The sequence below is a fragment of the Haliotis asinina genome, chromosome 14 (genome assembly GCF_037392515.1).
Source record: "Haliotis asinina isolate JCU_RB_2024 chromosome 14, JCU_Hal_asi_v2, whole genome shotgun sequence".
Lineage (NCBI taxonomy): Eukaryota > Metazoa > Mollusca > Gastropoda > Lepetellida > Haliotidae > Haliotis > Haliotis asinina.
This window is the reverse complement of record NC_090293.1, coordinates 28,762,514-28,781,752: the sequence shown is the minus strand read 5'-3', so window position 1 is coordinate 28,781,752 and position 19,239 is coordinate 28,762,514. Positions and strand designations below refer to the sequence as shown.

The 19,239-nt window shown below is 38.0% G+C and overlaps 2 protein-coding genes across 2 annotated transcripts; one reads left to right on the top strand and one right to left on the bottom strand.

The window, feature by feature from the left end:
* Positions 1-4,785: 4,785 nt before the first annotated feature.
* Positions 4,786-12,054, top strand: LOC137261427 (uncharacterized). The gene is made up of 7 exons (XM_067799174.1): positions 4,786-4,949; positions 5,730-6,408; positions 7,472-7,574; positions 8,139-8,314; positions 9,232-9,384; positions 10,790-10,912; positions 11,528-12,054. Exons 2-7 carry the CDS (start codon positions 5,747-5,749, stop codon positions 11,661-11,663), a joined length of 1,353 nt encoding a protein of 450 aa, XP_067655275.1. The 5' UTR covers positions 4,786-4,949; positions 5,730-5,746; the 3' UTR covers positions 11,664-12,054.
* Positions 12,055-13,083: 1,029 nt separating this feature from the next.
* On the bottom strand, positions 13,084-18,683 carry LOC137261428 (stabilizer of axonemal microtubules 3-like). The gene is made up of 6 exons (XM_067799175.1): positions 18,442-18,683; positions 17,376-17,564; positions 16,779-16,946; positions 15,847-16,067; positions 14,725-14,841; positions 13,084-14,010 (listed from the first exon to the last, which is right to left on the bottom strand). The coding sequence occupies exons 1-6, from the start codon at positions 18,553-18,555 to the stop codon at positions 13,821-13,823; spliced, it is 999 nt and encodes a 332-aa protein (XP_067655276.1). The 5' UTR covers positions 18,556-18,683; the 3' UTR covers positions 13,084-13,820.
* Positions 18,684-19,239: the final 556 nt, after the last annotated feature.

Genomic DNA, 19,239 nt, shown 5'->3' with positions numbered 1-19,239 from the left:
GTAAACTATATATGTGCAGAATAACGTCATGTAATTATTCCCACCTGAATGGAAACTGCAATACACGTGGTAAACTATATATGTGCAGAATAACGTCATGTAATTATTCCCACCTGAATGGAAACTACAATACACGTGGTAAACTATATATGTGCAGAATAACGTCATGTAATTATTCCCACCTGAATGGAAACTACAATACACGTGGTAAACTATATATGTGCAGAATAACGTCATGTAATTATTCCCACCTGAATGGAAACTACAATACACGTGGTAAACTATATATGTGCAGAATAACGTCATGTACTTATTCCCACCTGAATGGAAACTGCAATACACGTGGTAAACTATATATGTGCAGAATAACGTCATGTAATTATTCCCACCTGAATGGAAACTGCAATACACGTGGTAAACTATATATGTGCAGAATAACGTCATGTAATTATTCCCACCTGAATGGAAACTGCAATACACGTGGTAAACTATATATGTGCAGAATAACGTCATGTAATTATTCCCACCTGAATGGAAACTGCAATACACGTGGTAAACTATATATGTGCAGAATAACGTCATGTAATTATTCCCACCTGAATGGAAACTGCAATACACGTGGTAAACTATATATGTGCAGAATAACGTCATGTAATTATTCCCACCTGAATGGAAACTACAATACACGTGGTAAACTATATATGTGCAGAATAACGTCATGTAATTATTCCCACCTGAATGGAAACTACAATACACGTGGTAAACTATATATGTGCAGAATAACGTCATGTAATTATTCCCACCTGAATGGAAACTACAATACACGTGGTAAACTATATATGTGCAGAATAACGTCATGTAATTATTCCCACCTGAATGGAAACTACAATACACGTGGTAAACTATATATGTGCAGAATAACGTCATGTAATTATTCCCACCTGAATGGAAACTACAATACAAATGGTGAATCATCATATCTATCGCCAATTTACGTTTAGGTTATTCAGATTTCGCATTTGTTTCACCAATCTCTTTTAATAGAAGTTTCTGATGGGATATGTGTACCTTTTACAGTACGCATAATTTTGATGATTGGCGTTAGCTTGACATTTTAAGTTTTGCACATATTACATTAATCAACAATATAAATAAAACGTCAATTTACCTGTTTCTTCTTTATTGCATATCCTTTGGTATGGACGACAGCTTCTCAATCTACGTACACGATCCTTCGATAGGTGTCGCTCAGCGCAGCGGGAATAGTGCTGGACGGACGTAAAACCTGTCGAAACATATACATGTATAATCCATAATGAGCCATTCGTACAACCGGTCCATACTTCGACGTTTTGAAAGGTGGAGTTTTGTTTCCTTGTAAGGAACAGTGACGATTCTAAGGTATGCATTGACGAAGATGAATGAGTATAGTTTGGCCACGATCTTAGCAATATAGCGACAATTATCGCAGCTCTGGAGACCGGAAGTATGGTCTTTATGTCACAACCATAAGGGAAATCGAACCTGGTATGTTTTCCCAACACAGCCATTGTGCTAAATCGCTCCATTTATATTATATGAGAATATACATCCCAAGCATTCACGCAGCACTTGTCGTGATACTCGAAGCTCATTCAGTCAACCACTGAGCCCCGTTTCATAAAGATCTCGTAAGTCCAAGATCTCGTAACTTTCCCGTAGCAATCGTACCTCATATAGAGTACCATAGGGAGTACGAATGCTACAAGAAACGATGGAGAATTTAGGAGCTTTGTGAATCTGAGTTCGTCACACCTTGGCATTCATCTAACATGAAGGTGACATAGCTAAACATGAGATTAGGGATAGCCTAGTGGTTAAAGTGTTTGCTCGTCACGCTTAAGGCCCAGGTTCTGTTCGTCACACGGGTACAATATGTGAAACCCATTTTTGCTGCCCCATGTCATAGTGCTGGAATATTGACAAAAGCGGCGTAAAACCACAGTTTCTCACTCACTCACGATTAATGGTTTTGGCCACTCAGTTCAGCAAGGATTTGAGGCCATACTTGTTACCCTTGACCGCAGTATCTGTCTCATGAGATGTGGATGGTCACAAAGTGGGATAGGACTTTCCGAATCGTTATTCATGCTGTCAACCTCTGGCTGTCTGGTCCGTACTCGATTATTTTAATGCCGTAGCCTAAATGATGTCGATTGCAGCGTCAAACGACTTTCAGACACTAACGAAATGTCGGAACTTTGCTTTGTCAAGTGTCACCAGGGGCTTGAATTATCGATGCACAAAAAGAAAATGATCGTTTCTCGGGTTGACAAGGTCAGCAAAAAACGAATGAATTTATAACAAGAAAACATAAAAATGACATGCATTGACTTTATTTTTTTTTTTCAGTGATGTCGGTATCACCCTGCCCCGTCTTCCGTGACAGTTGAGAAAACCGTAGTTGCTCTATTGAGCACCAGCATTCAGGATTATTCAGACGAAATTAACAAATATGTACTTTTTAGGTGTGGTCGCGTTGCCTAGTAAATTAGATTCTTGGTTGAGCGTACTTAGAGGCAGCATGGGTATATCAACGATCCACACAAATTTTGCTGAACGATCTTCTATACTATTAAAAAATGCAATGAACATGAAATTTCAATTTTGACAGGTAGTACAAGCGTTAACAATGTTTTTCAGACGGACACCTTAGAAATGCACCACCATTTCTTTCTATCGCCATTTCTCTAAACACAACGCATAAGATGCTTTTTCAAAACGCTGTAACCGTTTTGACGGTTTTCAAGAAAGTCGATTAATCACTGATGGCCAATAATTTTGACAATCTTGCACCACACATTTGCTTGTGTTTGTTTCAAACAGGGTTTTTAATGTAAAATCTTACACAAGCAAATTTCACGTGATATTCCAATGATCATTTAATAACGATTACTGTACAAACAACTATATGGCAATAAGTGGTGACGCAACAAAACCATAACATATAACAATATGGATTGACTCAGAGGATATATCTCCCAATTTTTCAATGAAGTCTCCCTACATTTTTTAAGTATACATTCCAAATTAGTCGTTTTAGTTCGTTTTCTAGCTAGGGAAATCAGATATGCTGATCTGGATGGTTCGCTCACACGTATGTAATTTATAAACATCTACGCTCATTGGGCGATTTGAGGAGCTCTCAGATTTTAATGGTGTCGTAAATCTGATTTTATTCAAATCATAAACATCTGGCATACTTCGGGGTTTCACACCATCTTAGACTGACGCCCAGTGAAGGAGTTATAGGTGTAATACTGAGCTCACTTAGTCTCATTTATCATGTAACTTGTTAACACAATTTAAGCATAAATCACGACCGTGGGGTTAGCCTAATGGTTCAAGTGTCTGCTCGTCACGCTGAAGACCCGGGTTCGATTCCCCACATGGGTTCAATGTGTCAAGCCCATTTCTGGTGTCCCAAGCTGTGATAATGCTGGAATGTTGCTAAAAACTAAAAAAAAATGAACACTCACAGAACGAAAAAGTTAACACTCGAGTACATAATATATACAGGGTACATGTATGTTATGATCACGCAAAGACAACACATTCGTATATCAAGGCGCTGATTAGAGGAAGTACGGCAGTTTATTTGCCGAGTAGTAGTTAACCATGTAGCTATTTAAGTTCTCTGACGTCATACGGAGGCGGGTGGTTTCCATTTATGTCGCAGTTGAGAGAGAGGTTAATTGCATTGCAATAGTTTTAAATGGTCAATGTTTTGTTTACTGTCAAGTGTAATCGATTACAGTGACCACAAGAAGACTTCCTGGTTATATCCGACTTGGTCAAGGTAATGCAATAAATGAAAAAAAGGAACATTAGCTGTTCTTTTGAAGTAGCGTGCCTCCCCCAAGCAGATCGCCAAGTCGCACGTAACCAGAAAAAACATAAGCAGTTTCATGACGGCTTACTTTCAGGTTAGATATTTTCTCTAAATCATTTGAATTAATCTGGAAATAACGCAAACCATCCCGAATGTTGCCGTGTGCTGCGAGTCGTTTATTGATGGAGGCTCCACAAGGCAACACAGAAATAGAGAAATGACACGCACATCGGTTGACGTCGGTTGCCAAGGGTACGTTACGAGGGGGTAGACGAGAATGGCGTTGTGATGTCAATACAGTGTGTGTGTGTGTGTGTGTGTGTGTGTGTGTGTGTGTGTGTGTGTGTGTGCCAAATTGGCCAACACATGATGTTTATCTCCTGATAAACGAAGGAACACGCTATAAACCTATGAAGTGTATTGCTGCAGTCTGATCAGCGAGTACCCGCTAGATATCCACATGACAAACAAGCATAATGCAGTTCTTAAAAAATAGATTCCACTCCCGTAAGACACCTTTAGAAATCCTAATATTTCAGTGCAGTTGTAGACGAATATCAGTATAAAAATATGATTCCCCACATGCCTATGGTTACATAAGTGAAGCTTATTCTTGGTGTGCCACGAGGTGATATCGCTGAAATATTGTTTAATGCGGAGTAAAACAAATTCACTCACTATTGTGGAATGACAAACTGTGATGTTTGTACGGCTGTGGCCTCATTGACAGTACATTGGGCATCTGTAGTACCTCAAAACATATACAGTAGTTATTCTTTAAAAAGTCATAACCAGATAACAGAGCCGCAGTGACTGAAAACAATTACTCATGAATTCTGATTGCGATTCGAACGATGAATGTCCAGCTGTATATGTGGCTTAATTATTACGTTCCACAACAGCCTATCAAAGTTACCTCCCTTTCAAAGGCGATCTCCATTGCACAATGTCCCAAAATATTGCACTGACACGAGCAACCTCCATGCAAATGCACGGAAAATACGCTTATTGGTTTGTGTACAGTTTTAAGAAGTTGTGCTAAAGTCTTCCGAGCGTCTTCTAATCCGTGAAGTTATATGTAACTATATTCTTTATTATTGTTACCATTTCCGTGTTGCTTTTACGAGCGCTTAAGTTAATTTCGTCCCGCCCCCATGGTTCTTGTTTATAAATGAGAATTTGTCTGTAACTTTTCAGAACTTGTCAGTTAGGATAATCACAATGTAGAATGGTTTGTATTTTTAGTTGCTATGTATTGAGAGTGTAAACAGTATATTGTATATTGAAAGCTGTTCTTCTTGAGTATCGAACCTGTCCTGTCAGAAAGCACACCATGAAAGAAAAAGTTGAAGTCATTCTTTGCCCTTACCTATGACATAATCATGATTCCCATGTTTTAATTATCAGTGAGGCCAATGAACTGATACTGTCGGGACTTGGAAAATTGTATATTACAATCTCAATCTCAGACTAGTGATTCCTACCCCCCTATCTCACTGAAATTATCACCTCATGAACTCACTTACTGGGAAACCCTTAAGTTCCAGGTTGGAATTGGACTTCGACAACCCATGCTTCTTGTTAGAGGTGACTAAAGGGAGCGATTGGTCAGACTCAATGACTTGGTTTCACTCTGCAGTGGTTAGTAAAAATCAAGTTTGGACCACTGACAATCCAGCGGTCAGCAACGAGCAATGATCTACTCATTTGGGATACGATGACATGTGTCAACCAAGTCAGCAAGTCTGACCACCCATTCCCGTTAGTTGCGTCATATTGAGAAAGTAATATTTTTATAATATTTTCTTATCAAGCAAGTTTATTTGTTTTCATTACCTGACACCATTTAATCCTACAGGTGTCAACTTACTCTTGATGGCTGAGACCAAAAATCACGAAACTAGGTACTTCATTGCTAAATGTGCCAACATCACTGCATTGAAGAAGTGCTCTGCGTCTGGCATCTGGGCCTGTAGAGACAGGACCACCTCTCAAGAACAGCCAAGAACCATTCTATCTCAATGCCTCCAGGAGGGTCGTGTGGTGTTGATATTCAGTGTGAACAACTGCCACGGTTGGCATGGCTACTGTGAAATGATTGACAGACCCGGAGACTATGACCCAGATGACAAAGATGAAAAAGGCCAAGTAGATGGAGAATCAGGGGAGACAATTCAGTGGCATTATTTTCGAGTTGTATGGAAATGTTTGTTTGTGAGTGAATTCAGTGAGCAGTGTGTTTCATTTAAGGAAACTGAGTTCTTGCTTCCAGATGGTACCTCTGTAAATAAGTCAAGAAACTGGCAAGAGGTATCAGCAAGAATTGGTGAGAAAATGTGCTCTCTTATTGAAAAATTATACAGTGACTTGACTTTGAAACGTAAACAAAAAGATGATGAAAAGATAGCTCGACTTCCACCACCATTCCTGGAATCAGATGACAATGAGAGTGTGAAGAATTACTGGGCAAGCGTTGTTGAAAAGGTTGAAAGGGAGCTGGGCAGAGTTCATCTAGCATGCCCGTTTGGAAGTCAAAGGTAGTGCTGGGAATTTGAAACCAATTTACTATTGTTTATCGGAGAACTTGTGGTGAATGATTATTAACTGTAATCAAAATGCTTAGTGTCATCACCTCAGTTTTTTTTCTAAATAATGTTTTCTATAACTAATACAATTATATAATGAAAAGCATGCATGCAAGAAAGACACTGGAATTGTAATTAAAGAATAAAATTGTACAATGTGCCTAGCTTTACGCTGTTGAGTGCATGTTTGTGAACATTCATCAAATTTAATTGTTAGTTTACTTCATTCAAGTTTGTTGTACTAAAACAACAAAATTGTGATTATTTTGAAAATATGTTTTTTACAATCGATAATTATGTTTAATCCTTCTTTTGATCAATTTTCCAATTATTTTCGATAATCGGAGCACCACTAGTTAAAGGTACATGTTATCTTGCTTTTTTGAAGGGGAATTTGACAGATTATGCTTAAGAAGAGAAAATGAATGGACTATCATGTTGCCTGTGTTTTTTTAGGGTTACACAATTGTCAAAAACATAAGTTACCTGAATATGTGAATCAAACGACCTCACTAAACTTTCTACCACTGATGCTGGTAAACTGTACACTCAAGATACTACTTGTTACAGTTTGCAAAGTGACCAAATGTGTACAATGATTTTGGTGGATAAACAAAGCATCACCTGTGTCTTTTGATATCAAATGTATCTATGATAGAATTTGAAACATCCTTACAAGGTTCAGAGTTGTATACTTTCAGTTGACCCATGATGATATATTTCACATCACCACACATTTTTTTAAGAAAGTGTTTGCTTTCAAAATGTAATATTTATATCTTGGTCACTTTCGTCATGGTAATCTTTTATTTATCCACCCATGAAGGTCCTGGCAATAATATTGATAAGGTGGTCAGGCTCGCTGATTCTGCTTATTGCTCATGCTCCTGATCACTGGATTGTCTGGTCCAGACTCGATTATACACAGACTGCCTCTATATAACAGGTATATCACTGAGTGTGGCATAAAACTAAACTCACTCAGTATCTTTGGTTTCATCATTCTTCCCCTCAGATACAACCTGGATGGGCCAGAGAGCGACATTGATGTGTTTATTGTGTATCAAGCTGACACTACCAGCATCCTGGGCTTCAATCCTCCAAAACAGACAATCAAGGTGGATGGCCAATGTCAGGCCTTCATCAGGGGCTGACATCTCCATGATTATTGCTATTGACCACTCAAGGCATTGTGTCACACCAGCAGTCATGGTGCTGATTTCATGTAAATTCCATAGTTTAACATAGATATTATACATATGCTGTTAGACAGGACCCATTTCTGTATCATGGCATGCTTTATCTTTTTAAATACCAATATCTAATAATAATGGCATTTTTGTACAGTATGTTTGGGCACAAAGGGTTATCAAGCAAATTATTTCTGGGGCCTTTTGGTTTTGTAAACTGAATTATTTATCTTCATCTGTGGACACAATGGCTAAAGGGTATGAACTAAAGTGGCTTTCAGTGGTATTGTCAAAATGAGATTCAGTCAAAAGTGATTATTTCTGGTTCGTTACCATGGCAACAAAGTTGAGTCATATGTAGAAAATCCTTCCACTAAATCTGGACAGTCTTTATCAACAGTACTCTCCTTAATGAAATCAGTTCATTTGACTGATGTTAATGACCAGCACACTAGTGAAAACAGTTATAAAAGTGTTTTTTACGTGTTTCAGAATAGTGATAGAGAGCAATGTGACTACACGATTCTTGAGCTGCACCGATACTGTGAGCTTCTGTGTGGAGGCGACCCACGGTGTGTGGAGACACTGTACCTCCACCAGTCTACCATCATCCACTGCTCCAGTCAGTGGCGGCAACTCACTCAACTGGCTCCACTCATGCTGACAAGGTCAGTCGTAGATCCATCTGCAGTCACTGTGTTCACTAACAGGAACGGTTCTTTTCCTTGAACCATATGATTTCTCTTCTCCAGGGACAGTGGGGTAGTCTAGTGGTTAAAGCATTCACTCGTCATGCCAAAGACCAAGGTTCAATACCCCACATGGGTGCAATATGGAAAGCCCATTTCTGGCGTTGCCCAGTGTGATAATGTTGGAATATCACTAAAAGCGGCATAAAACTAAACTCATTCACTCTTACATCAAGGCCTTTCATTTTTCGTACCTTAAAGCAGCCTTAGCCCAATGTTTATCGGAAGACTATGTGAACATATTGGAGTTGCAATCACCCTAACAGTAAGATTGATTCATAGAATGTGTTCCAGGTCTTCCTTTGTTTCAGGATGAAAGCGTCATCTCACCTGAAGCTTCTTTTCAGTTAAATGGGAGTTGGTCTGGTCCATCTGACAAATGTTCTTTTCAGAGAATTGAAAAAAAAAATATTAATGTTTTGGCATTCTTTTGGTTTTCATAGACAACATACAAGGTTATCATAAAGGGTCTAAAAAAGGTCATCTGAATGATTTATTTTACTTTGATTTTAAATGTGATGACCGGTGCAAAATGGTGAATATTATGTATTAAAATGTTTATTCTAACAAAAATACAATCAGTTTGATATAGTTTTGCAATCACACTTTTGCAATACAAATTTGTATTTTATTTATTAGCAGCAGTACTAATCTCAACATTGGCAATTGTTACAAGGACAACCAGGATACCATATACAAATAAGGAATGTTTATTTGATTAAGTTGCTGGACATACAGACCTTTACTTCCCATTCCTAATCTTCAGTGTTTTAAAATATTTTTCCTTTTCCTGATTTATCTATATTTTTTTGTTATATTTTCTTTACCACGTGTAGACAATGCCTGGACAAGTATTTGCGAGATGCTCAGGGTTCAAATGGGGTCAAACAGTACAGGAAGTGGTGTGATGAAAACCCAGGTTGCAGTGACCTTCCAGCTAAGATGAACAAGCTCTGTTACATCATCATCAGACTGCTTCAGAATGCAAGGTAATACATTGAAGAATATGCTTGTGTTGATGGGCATGACATTGGTAGTTGTTCTGGTAGTGCTGACAGTTAATTGTACCTGCAATGATATCAGCATCCATCTGTCATTAGTGGTGGCTAGTCATGGTCTGCTGATACAGTGAATCGATGCAAAGTTTTGTGTTGTTCTGTATCCTGATACTGTACTTCAAATGAGCCACAACACTTGAAGGTCCAAGTTAGAATGCTGATCTTCAGTAACCTATTTTTGTCGTAAGAGGTGACTAGTGGGATCAGGTGGTCAGACTCGCTGGCTTTGTTGACACATGTCATTGGTTGAAAATCGCGCAGATTGATGTTCATGATGTTTATTACTGGATTGTCTGGTCCAGACTCGATATTTACAGAATCCCGCCAAATAGCTGGAATATTGCTGAGTTTAGCATAAAACCAAACTCACTCATTTGAATGAGCCAAATGTTTGTTTGAGGATGAAAATATATATGCTTACTTATTTTCCTTTCGTAAGTAAACGTTTTCTCAGTAATTCATGCATCAAGAACTTGCAACATTCACAAGTCTGTGTATAAACTTAATTAACTCATTTCCAAATGAACATTGAACAACACTAGCAGAATTTGACGAATTAGAATTGGGTTTGTTTTGATCAAATTCATTTCATAGTTGGTGTTGGAATAAATGATTTTAGTATCATATCCCCACCCTTATATTGTGATCCATATTGTATCACCACTCAAGTGCACAATACTTTAGCAGTATATCATTGTAACTAAAATTTTAGTCGTATCGCAGCTTGTATGACAATACCAACACTATCTATCTGTCATCATCATCATCATCATCATCATCATCATCATCATCATCTGGAAACAGAGGTTGTCACTTGAAGCCTAAATGCTTAATGAGTTAATGCTATTTTTTAACAACCATAAGCTTTTTTAAGGAAATCCAGTTTGGAAGTGTTTCAGTATTATGAAAATACAATGTGCATGTGTACAGTTGTTCAGGCAGAGACATATCAGAGTAAATAACCTGATTATATTTTACCTGTAGCATTGCATGAAATAAACACAACTGGACTGCCCAAGACATACTAGGTTCTGACAGATGGTCTAAATTACAGCAAGTCAGCCTGTTAGTCCAGCTTCAGATGCTCATATAAATTCAACATATCTTGGTGTTTGGTTTGGTTAAACACTGTGCTACTATGTATTATGTACTGGTAACATTTTGCAGTTCCCAGCCCTGAGGTCTGGTTGGGTTTTTGGCTTATTTCAAACACTATCTGTAGTACATTATCATATTTTCAGTTAGCTGACAAACATAATGGATTTAGAATGATTTCAATCCTGATTGTGTTGAGTCTCAGTCTGGAGTAAAGTTAATCTTAAATCTCTCTTGTCAGAGATGTGGTCAAGAAGGGGCCAGTCCATGTATTTCGTGAAGAGGGGAGTGAAGAGAGGAATGTCATCTTGTCTGTCCGCCGAGGGGAACTTACATCCAGTCAGGTGTGGCAAATTATACACAGGTAAGGCAGCCGTGGAGGATTTGCAAATATTTGAAAAATACAGAAAAACTGGAAGTTACAGTTCAGTTCCCCAACAAGTAGTCTTCATAAAAATGGTGTTTGACTACACTGATTGGTTCTGATCGTTCCCCAGCCACTGTGAATGTTGCCTATTTTCACTATCACTAGTGAGCCTGATCCAGATTTTGTTATGATAAATTCAATGTATGGAAGTTAGAATGTTTGCTAAGGCATAAACAGGTCTTGCTAATGTCAAAATAAAAAGATTTAGTCCTTGGATGAGTGACCATGTTTGGTAGCTTGACTCCAGCGAGTTTCTAGGACATTAGTCCAGACCCACTATAAAGCACATATGATACATATGGTCTCACCTTGGGCAAATTATCCAGGGTAATAATAATCAGATTCTGATAAAGCACCACAAGCAAATACTTTGTTTATGGAGACTATGCGCTATGGAAGATGACTTAACCCAAAAGAATCTGCAATGAAACCCAACTTACTGACTCATAGGTAGGTATCATTGCCAAGTTGGGAACAGTATGATCATGCATCATTAGTTGTGAGTATTAATGACTTTATAATTGATTAAATAAGTCTAATAATGTTTTTCAGCCTACAGCAAGAAATAGAATATGGTCAGGATGATCTCACCACAGACAGTCCAGCATCTTCAGTGGAGAAATGGCTTCTTCAGCAGAGATATTGTAATTTTACTGAGACCTTCACTTTGGCCAAGAATAACCAATAAGTGGTGATAATGAGGTTATATCATTCCTAGATATTATGACATTTTTAGTTCATAAGTGTCCTCCATAGGTGTTAATACAAACCATGTTTTAGGTCATGATGCCGTAACATGTTCATAAAGTTTGAGAACATTTGTTGTGAAGTTGTGTGTTTACATCCAGTGTTAATTGTATCCAAACAGAGTCCACATCAGAAAACAGGTACAGTCACAATATCTCATACTTGTTATGAAAGGGTGAGGTGGGGTGGGGTAGCCTAGTGGTTAAAGTGTTCGCTTGTCACAGTGAAGGCCGAGGTTCGATTCCAAACATGGGCACAAAGGCCCATTTCTAGTATCCCCTCCATGATATTGCTGTAATATTGCTAAAAGTGGAGTAAAATGATACTCACTGTTATGAATACCTTTGAAAGTATTGCTGTTTAATGCTGCACAGAGCAATATACTTGTAATGTTGATTCTAAATTTTCAGCGCACTTCAACTTTAGTGTTAAGTTTTGCATGAGTTGCCAAGCGAACTCAATAAATATGCCAACATGACCAGCCCATATTTGTACAGTGGACTACGAAACATTTCCCTCACAATCGGCATATGAAACTAGTATGTACACTGTGCTACTATGTTCTATTGCAAGAACGCACATTGGCATAACCAACAACTTTAGGTGTGCTGACAAACCAATATTAGTTTGGTCACATCCAACCCACAGTCAGAAGCATTCATGGCATACTTGTCCCATACCAGGCCCAGCCAAACTTTGTAGGTTAAGTGAGGATACAAGTAGTAATTACTGGCAAACAAGGAAAAGTTGTGCACTGACCTGACATTTGACCCATGTTAGCATGTATGAGTGCTGCCCACTGGCACATACCATTGTGAGCAAAGGGGTCCCAGGTTACATTGTTACCCACTAGCTGCACCGACCACATGAGGGTCTTAAAACCTGGCGTGTGCAGCTACACAATCACAATTAATTTCTTCGTCATGCACTGCATGTGCAGTAGCCTTCATCTACTCTCCCTTTCAGTAACCAAATGGGTTTGTTCATTGCCATGCACTGCCTACTTCTCGTAATCATGTTCTATGTGCCTGTCCAACTTGTCCTTGTTTGACAGTAAATAACATGTTATCCTGTGGAAAAGGGACACAACTCCTCACCCTCAAGTGTTCCATCCAGAGTGAGTGAGTTTTGCTTTTGATGCCGCACTCGGCAATATTCTAGCTAGATTTTGCAGTAGCATTGCTGTTGTCCTATTATGTAAATAATCAGAATTGGGCCATACAATCCAGGGATCAACAGCATGAAAATGAGTTTTACGAAATTGGGATATGATGATGTTTCAACCCAGTCAACAAGCCATTCCATCTTTAACAAGAAGGTGTCAATGCCCCATCACTCATAAAAAACAAACAAACTCATACTGGAATTCATAAATATATATATTTACATTAACATGAGTCAGATGAGACTGTTCTTTATCACACACACATATTCTCATTTTATTACAAAATATTTACATTTCTATGTGCAGTATCTTCAGTATATGTACATACACACATGATGGGAAGTGCTGGTATCAATTAAATGATACTTAGTCTATTATTAATTACTTCCCCTTATTTGTGTGTTCATCAGATTTTTTCTATGCATTTATTTCCAACCCAGTGAAAAAGGCAGATATTACCATCTGTGAGAAAAGTACTCATGAAGAACATCATTTTCCCAATGTCACTCAAAAACGAAAACAGCAATAACTGTTATTTCACATAAATATGGTTTACAAGCCATGAGCATATATTACTGGTATGCCATTTACAGTTGCATAAATTAGGGTGTATGTAATTTGATAATCTGAATAAATGTGTAAAATGTAATTTCTATAAAATGTTTAAATGTACAAATACATATATAACAAGTCATAAAACTGATGTACAAAACAGCGTACAGTACAAGGTAAAACTTTGCTGCAAAATCAGCAGAATTAGACTTTTGACACTTTATAAAAGAATTCAGATCTGTTGTTTTACAGGTTAAAATCATTCCAAACTATTTCAGTCCTCCCAAGTGTAAACTTGCAAAGGTTTATCCCATATTGACAATTGCCACGCTGATATACTTCTGAAAAAACAACAACATCCATCTTGCACATGTCCAAACATTAAACAATGACTGGTTTCTTGCTGCCAACATTCTGATATTCTGTGTTGTACATCTTGGGTGCAGTCATAACAGACTTGGTACCAGCGGCTGGGAGGGTGAAGGGCGTGTCAACTGGACAGTAGAAGTTCTCCCTCATCCGAACATGTGATGGACGTATGTACAAGTCTGAGTATTCAGTCTTCAAGCCCCTGGTTTGTGAAAAAAGATAAACATTACATCTCTGCCTCTGTCAGTATCACATAGGTTGGTTCTACTAGGTGAACTTAATGCTAAAGTACTGGCACAGACTTACACTCACACACAATGTCACACATCATCGATGACAATATTTTGGCCTGTATTTTATTCATTGGGGGCATATACACTCATATTTAGTTTCACATTGATGCTATTGACTTACTATCCCTTGCCTATATTTCAAACTTCAAAGCGAACAGCTTTCAAACAGAATACACCTGCCATTTATGGAGTGTAAACACTTCAAAAGCTGTGGCACACAATGTTGTAAGTGTTGTCGAACTGGATTTTATCACCAGTTGTGCATAGGATAATTGTAAAGAGCACTCCAAGGTACATAACTCTATGAGGTCCGTTTGAAATAATGTTATAACATTATAATTTGATGTTTGTAATCTAAATAAGTAATTATTTTTGGAAAAATTAAGATGGTTAATATTATCATTGCGAGAAATGCTTTATGTATTTTTAGAGAAGTGTGGTGTGACATTGTGCCTATTATTATTGACCTCGTGCTAAGATTACATAGTAGATTACATTGATGGAGGTACAATCTGTACCATTTTTGGACTTTATCAATTGTTATTTGAATGTAAGACATGCTCAATACATTTGGAAACCACTTGTTCAAGATGTGACTTGGTGAATGTCATATGGGAACTTACGAGTGAGGTACTGGCACCATTGCTTTAGGCTGGCGGGGGATCTTTGTAGCTGTAGGGAACATCATGGTGTCTCTCATAGGGAGGGGCTCTCGTGGTACAGAATCTTTAGGGAATGGACTGGAAGAAAAATCAATGTTGTGAAAAGAATGTCATATATACATTATACAAGTATGTAAAGCCACTTACTGATCAGACTACTATAAGTGTGCACTAGCCCTTAATATTTGATACACTGCTTGGATCTTAAACTACACAAGCAATGTGAAATTCCAGTTTAGTTTAACAAACAAATTGCTTCTTACGTCAATGTACTCAATTCAATTGTAATTCAATTTCAGAAATTGCTTTATGTTTCTTTCCAAATTTAACCAAAAAAATAACTTGATAATTCAAATGAGTTTAATTCTGATTTAACTTTATTTCATTAAATATGTTAGTGTTGCAGTATGTCAGTGCAGGACAGCTCAATGTTAGCAACAAAGGGCTGTGTAAGGTAAAAGCAGCAACTGTAAGGTATATGGTTGCTACTGGTGTGGATGTACTATATAAAGGTTTCTATCATATAGAATTACAACACAAGTAATGACATGATGTATTATGACATTGATAGTGACCATCTATCTTGTATCTGTGACATTTTGCACCACAATGCTGTAGTTGTGAGGCAAAGCTGTATTTACTGTAATTTGTCTCACGCAGTCACAGTCCCTGAACCATGTTATTTTCTCTACACCCACCCTGCAATGCTAAAGCGCTAAATGAGGCAAGTCTAGGTTCAGGCCAGAATCTCCCAACTCCTTGGGGCTCCTTTTCAGTGTAGTGGGTTTATTTGTTACTATCAAAATTATACATATTCAGAGACTAAGTGTCTGTCAACATATACTGATACATACACATTTGACACTGACAAACCAAAGTTCATAATCTGATGAATTTGGGATTAAACTGACAACAAGCAGACACTGACTTCCAAGGGACATAACTCTTGCATAAAAATATCAACGCTGAAGACACTGGGCCTCCTGTGTCTGTTGATAATATGTGCATAACCCCAATCTTCATCAAAATAAAATCAAAATCAATTTTAAACAAAATGTTTATCTGATTTACACCAGGACTCACTTGTGTTTGAGGCCATGGCCCCAGGATTTTGGCATGTCCTCACACTGCCAAGTTGTTGCTATGTCTTTCTTGGGATATTTCTTGAGCTCATCAGGTTTGAATGAACGATGATCTTTATGAGTGGTGGATAAGTAAGGGTCAAGCAGAGATAGTACACCCTTGTCTCGAACGTAGAATGGTTTGCCCTGGAGCTTGGGATTTTGAGTAGTTGCACGGCCATACTGAAACAGAAATGTACAATAATAATTTAGGTGAGCTTCCTGAATCAAGAGACAGTAGCATGAATGACAGTGTTTTACCTCTGACCTAAGACAAAAGAAAGTTCTGATTGTTGAAATAATTTGCTATCTGAGGAAAACAAATGATTATTGAAAGAGCTTGATTATATGTTCACACACTTCATAAACTGGTTCAGCAGTTTTTCTCTTAGAGTTACAAAAGTAATCACTGTCAACTACATTGCCCAAACACTTTTTATTTCAAACTTCAAACTTGGCTAGGAGTATCAAACTTTCATTGATGAGTGATGATATATTGTAAACCAAGCATCACTGTGTTCTCCAATCTGAGTGGTTGAAAAAAATTATTGAATGGTATTCCATTCGAAGAAATTGCAAGATATACTTCACTGGTGTAGCCATACTCGATATAAATGAGTGCAGACAGTAAAACTCATGAGGACCTTTTGGTCTCCTTTTTTGTTTACAATGTCAATAAACATCATGTGCTGGCCAATTTCCGGTTGCTATGGATTATATGCAGTATGAACTACTGGCTAACGCCATCAGTTCCACATGAATTCCTGTGCTTCAAATACCCAATAACATCCAGAATTTGGCCAACACATGATGTGTATCTCCTAACTTGACATCAAAAGACAGCAGTGTGATAATCTATTTGTCATCAAAGCTTATTCTTCATGTAAGGCAAACCTTTGAAGGTCCCTCCTTATGATGATCTTGTAGAATAAAGTTTTGGGGTCCAGCAAAATCTTCAAAGTGGTATTTTTCCCTGATACCAGGGGCAGCACAGAACTTATCCTGGGTCTCGCTCTGCTGGTTTCCCATTGTTAAGGGTCTCCGCCATCCACCCTTGCCCAGCTGAAAGATTGAGACAAAGGTTGCTAACTTACAAGCAGGACTATGAAGAATGTATACACTGACAATGAAGAATGTATATCTAGCATATCAAATACCTTTCAATAATTTCATGTAACAACCTTATCAATGGCATTCAATTTACTTTGAAGCTGAATAAGTTTATAGAAAATGTTTGTAAAGATTACAAAAAAGTGGCATATGTGCCAGACATAAACTTCCATCAGTTTTTATTAGTAGATGACAGTACGTACACAAATTGATGAAAGTCTAAACATTTTTCGCTCACAGCCGTGATGATCTACTGATGAACGTAAACAATCAATAAGTGGTGCAATTTGGCTAGTGGCTTGTGAGAAACATAACCATGGAAACATAAGTACCACAGAATCATATGACAGCAAAATAAATAATATTCAATGAATGTCTAACCTTCTCAGCAACATCCTTGACATAATTCACTTTCCAGTGTCCAGGAGCTTTCTTGTGAACAGTGTTGGCAAACACCCCTCCAGGGTATTTTCTGTCATGTGCATTTCCATAAGTTGTTTGGAATATTTGATCCCTTGTGATTTCATCTGGTTTTGCAAGGTCTGATGGTAATGGTTCTCTCATCTGTGTCTGTAAACATATATAACATACTGGTACAGATATAGCAAAGTAATGTTTTGGCAGGTAATAGTGAAAAAAGACTTTTGAACCAAGTGGTTGTCGGTAGAGGAAATTAGTCAGAGATGAGAGGAGCCAATTACTTGATGGGACTTGTCCTATTGTCATTTATCTTGCATAAAATCATTGCCACATAACTACTGGCACAATAGAGTTCCTGAAGTCCCTGAGGTTTAGTACCAGCATCATAACATTTGGATTTGTTTGCTAGGTTACTCTGACTTTTGTACTTATAATCTCGAAGCACTGCAAATGTTATTTATATCACTTTGTCTTAAAAAGTATCATCCTGCACAAATTCTATGCAACACATGTCATATTTGGGATTTCACTTTCTCAGTAAAGTACAAATTCTAGTACTTTTGGGGGGGTTGAGTCCCATCTGGGATTCCGCCTAGCCCGCTCATCTACGGCCGTGTGAGCTGTGCCAATTTACACTTATCAGAGGGATAAACAAAGTATGCAGTCTAGACTACCAGTTGTCCGACTTTTATTTCGTGGAAGTTGCGGTGGCTGAGTGGGCTAGGCAGCTGCCTTTGTGTGCTGGCGTGTAGGTAGCTCACTTTGAAGGTGTGGGTTCGAAAACCCAGATGGAACTCAACCCCTCCAAAAAGTACAAGAATTTGTACTTCACTAAGAAAGTGAAATCCAAAATTTCTAAATGGCATTATGTAATCATACAAATTCTATGGTAAATAATAAAGATAGGAACACACAGGGTATCTCTTCCCATTACGTCGATTGTATGGTCATATCATACCATTATATCATCGGTTAATCATGCCGTAACTCGACCTATTTTGACAGTTTTATGATTATATAGGGTTACCTGAAATTCAGAATTGGGAAAATAATATCCCGGCCTGTAATGATGGCCAACACCTGCGCTCGTTTCATGCCAGTCTTGTCGCCTCTCACTATTCACTTCCTTGAAGTCGCTCATTTTTCTGGTGTATTTGTCTTCCTTCCGAGGAGATAGTGTCCCGTTTACATTGACTGCTCTTTAGATACGACACAGTCGCTCCATGCACAACTCTTCCTTGGCAACGATGTAAACACGACGGCATTGTGGGTAACAGTCGGAAAAATCCGGACAAATACGCAAGGATTACAAAGCTCCACTTCAGCATGTTCAAATGTCGCAAAGATCATTCGTAACTACTCGTCTCTTTCCGTGACCGTGACTAGTTCGTGTTATTCCGGGACAAGCCGAATAGCGACTCGTACCTCTGCTTACTTCAAACAGGAACGGTAGATAGCTCATCCCCGCTTGATTCCAATGTTTCTTGATATCACCGAAGCATTGTATCGCTGTCTTATGTTTTACTTATTTATTTAAAAGAATTAAACCTCAATGATACACTTAAAAGAAGGAGAAAAACATAGTTGTTAAAGGGGTGCCAGTCAAATCGCCCCAGCGACTAAACGCCCCAGCAAATTTGGTCAAAATGCCCCAGATTTTTTGTCAAATCGCCCCAAGGGGTAGTCAAAATGCCCCAACTTACTTAATATGGTTTAATATATGCCATAAATGCATATTTTTGTCAACTTCCATATATTCTTCAGACAATATTATGTAGAAATATTTCTGATAAATTTCCTATTAGTAAACTGAAAAGAGCAAAAG

What these genes read in the sequence shown, in the direction of transcription:
- LOC137261427 (XM_067799174.1), top strand. Translation starts at nt 5,747, where the DNA reads ATGGCTGAGACCAAAAATCACGAAACTAGGTACTTCATTGCTAAATGT. An exon ending in TGCCCGTTTGGAAGTCAAAG is followed by an intron (nt 6,409 to 7,471) that starts GTAGTGCTGGGA and finishes TCTTCCCCTCAG; the next exon opens with ATACAACCTGGATGGGCCAG. An exon ending in GTGTGGCAAATTATACACAG is followed by an intron (nt 10,913 to 11,527) that starts GTAAGGCAGCCG and finishes AATGTTTTTCAG; the next exon opens with CCTACAGCAAGAAATAGAAT.
- LOC137261428 (XM_067799175.1), bottom strand. Translation starts at nt 18,555, where the DNA reads ATGAGCGACTTCAAGGAAGTGAATAGTGAGAGGCGACAAGACTGGCAT. An exon ending in TCAAGGATGTTGCTGAGAAG is followed by an intron (nt 16,947 to 17,375) that starts GTTAGACATTCA and finishes TCAATCTTTCAG; the next exon opens with CTGGGCAAGGGTGGATGGCG. An exon ending in GGCCATGGCCTCAAACACAA is followed by an intron (nt 14,842 to 15,846) that starts GTGAGTCCTGGT and finishes TTTTTCTTCCAG; the next exon opens with TCCATTCCCTAAAGATTCTG.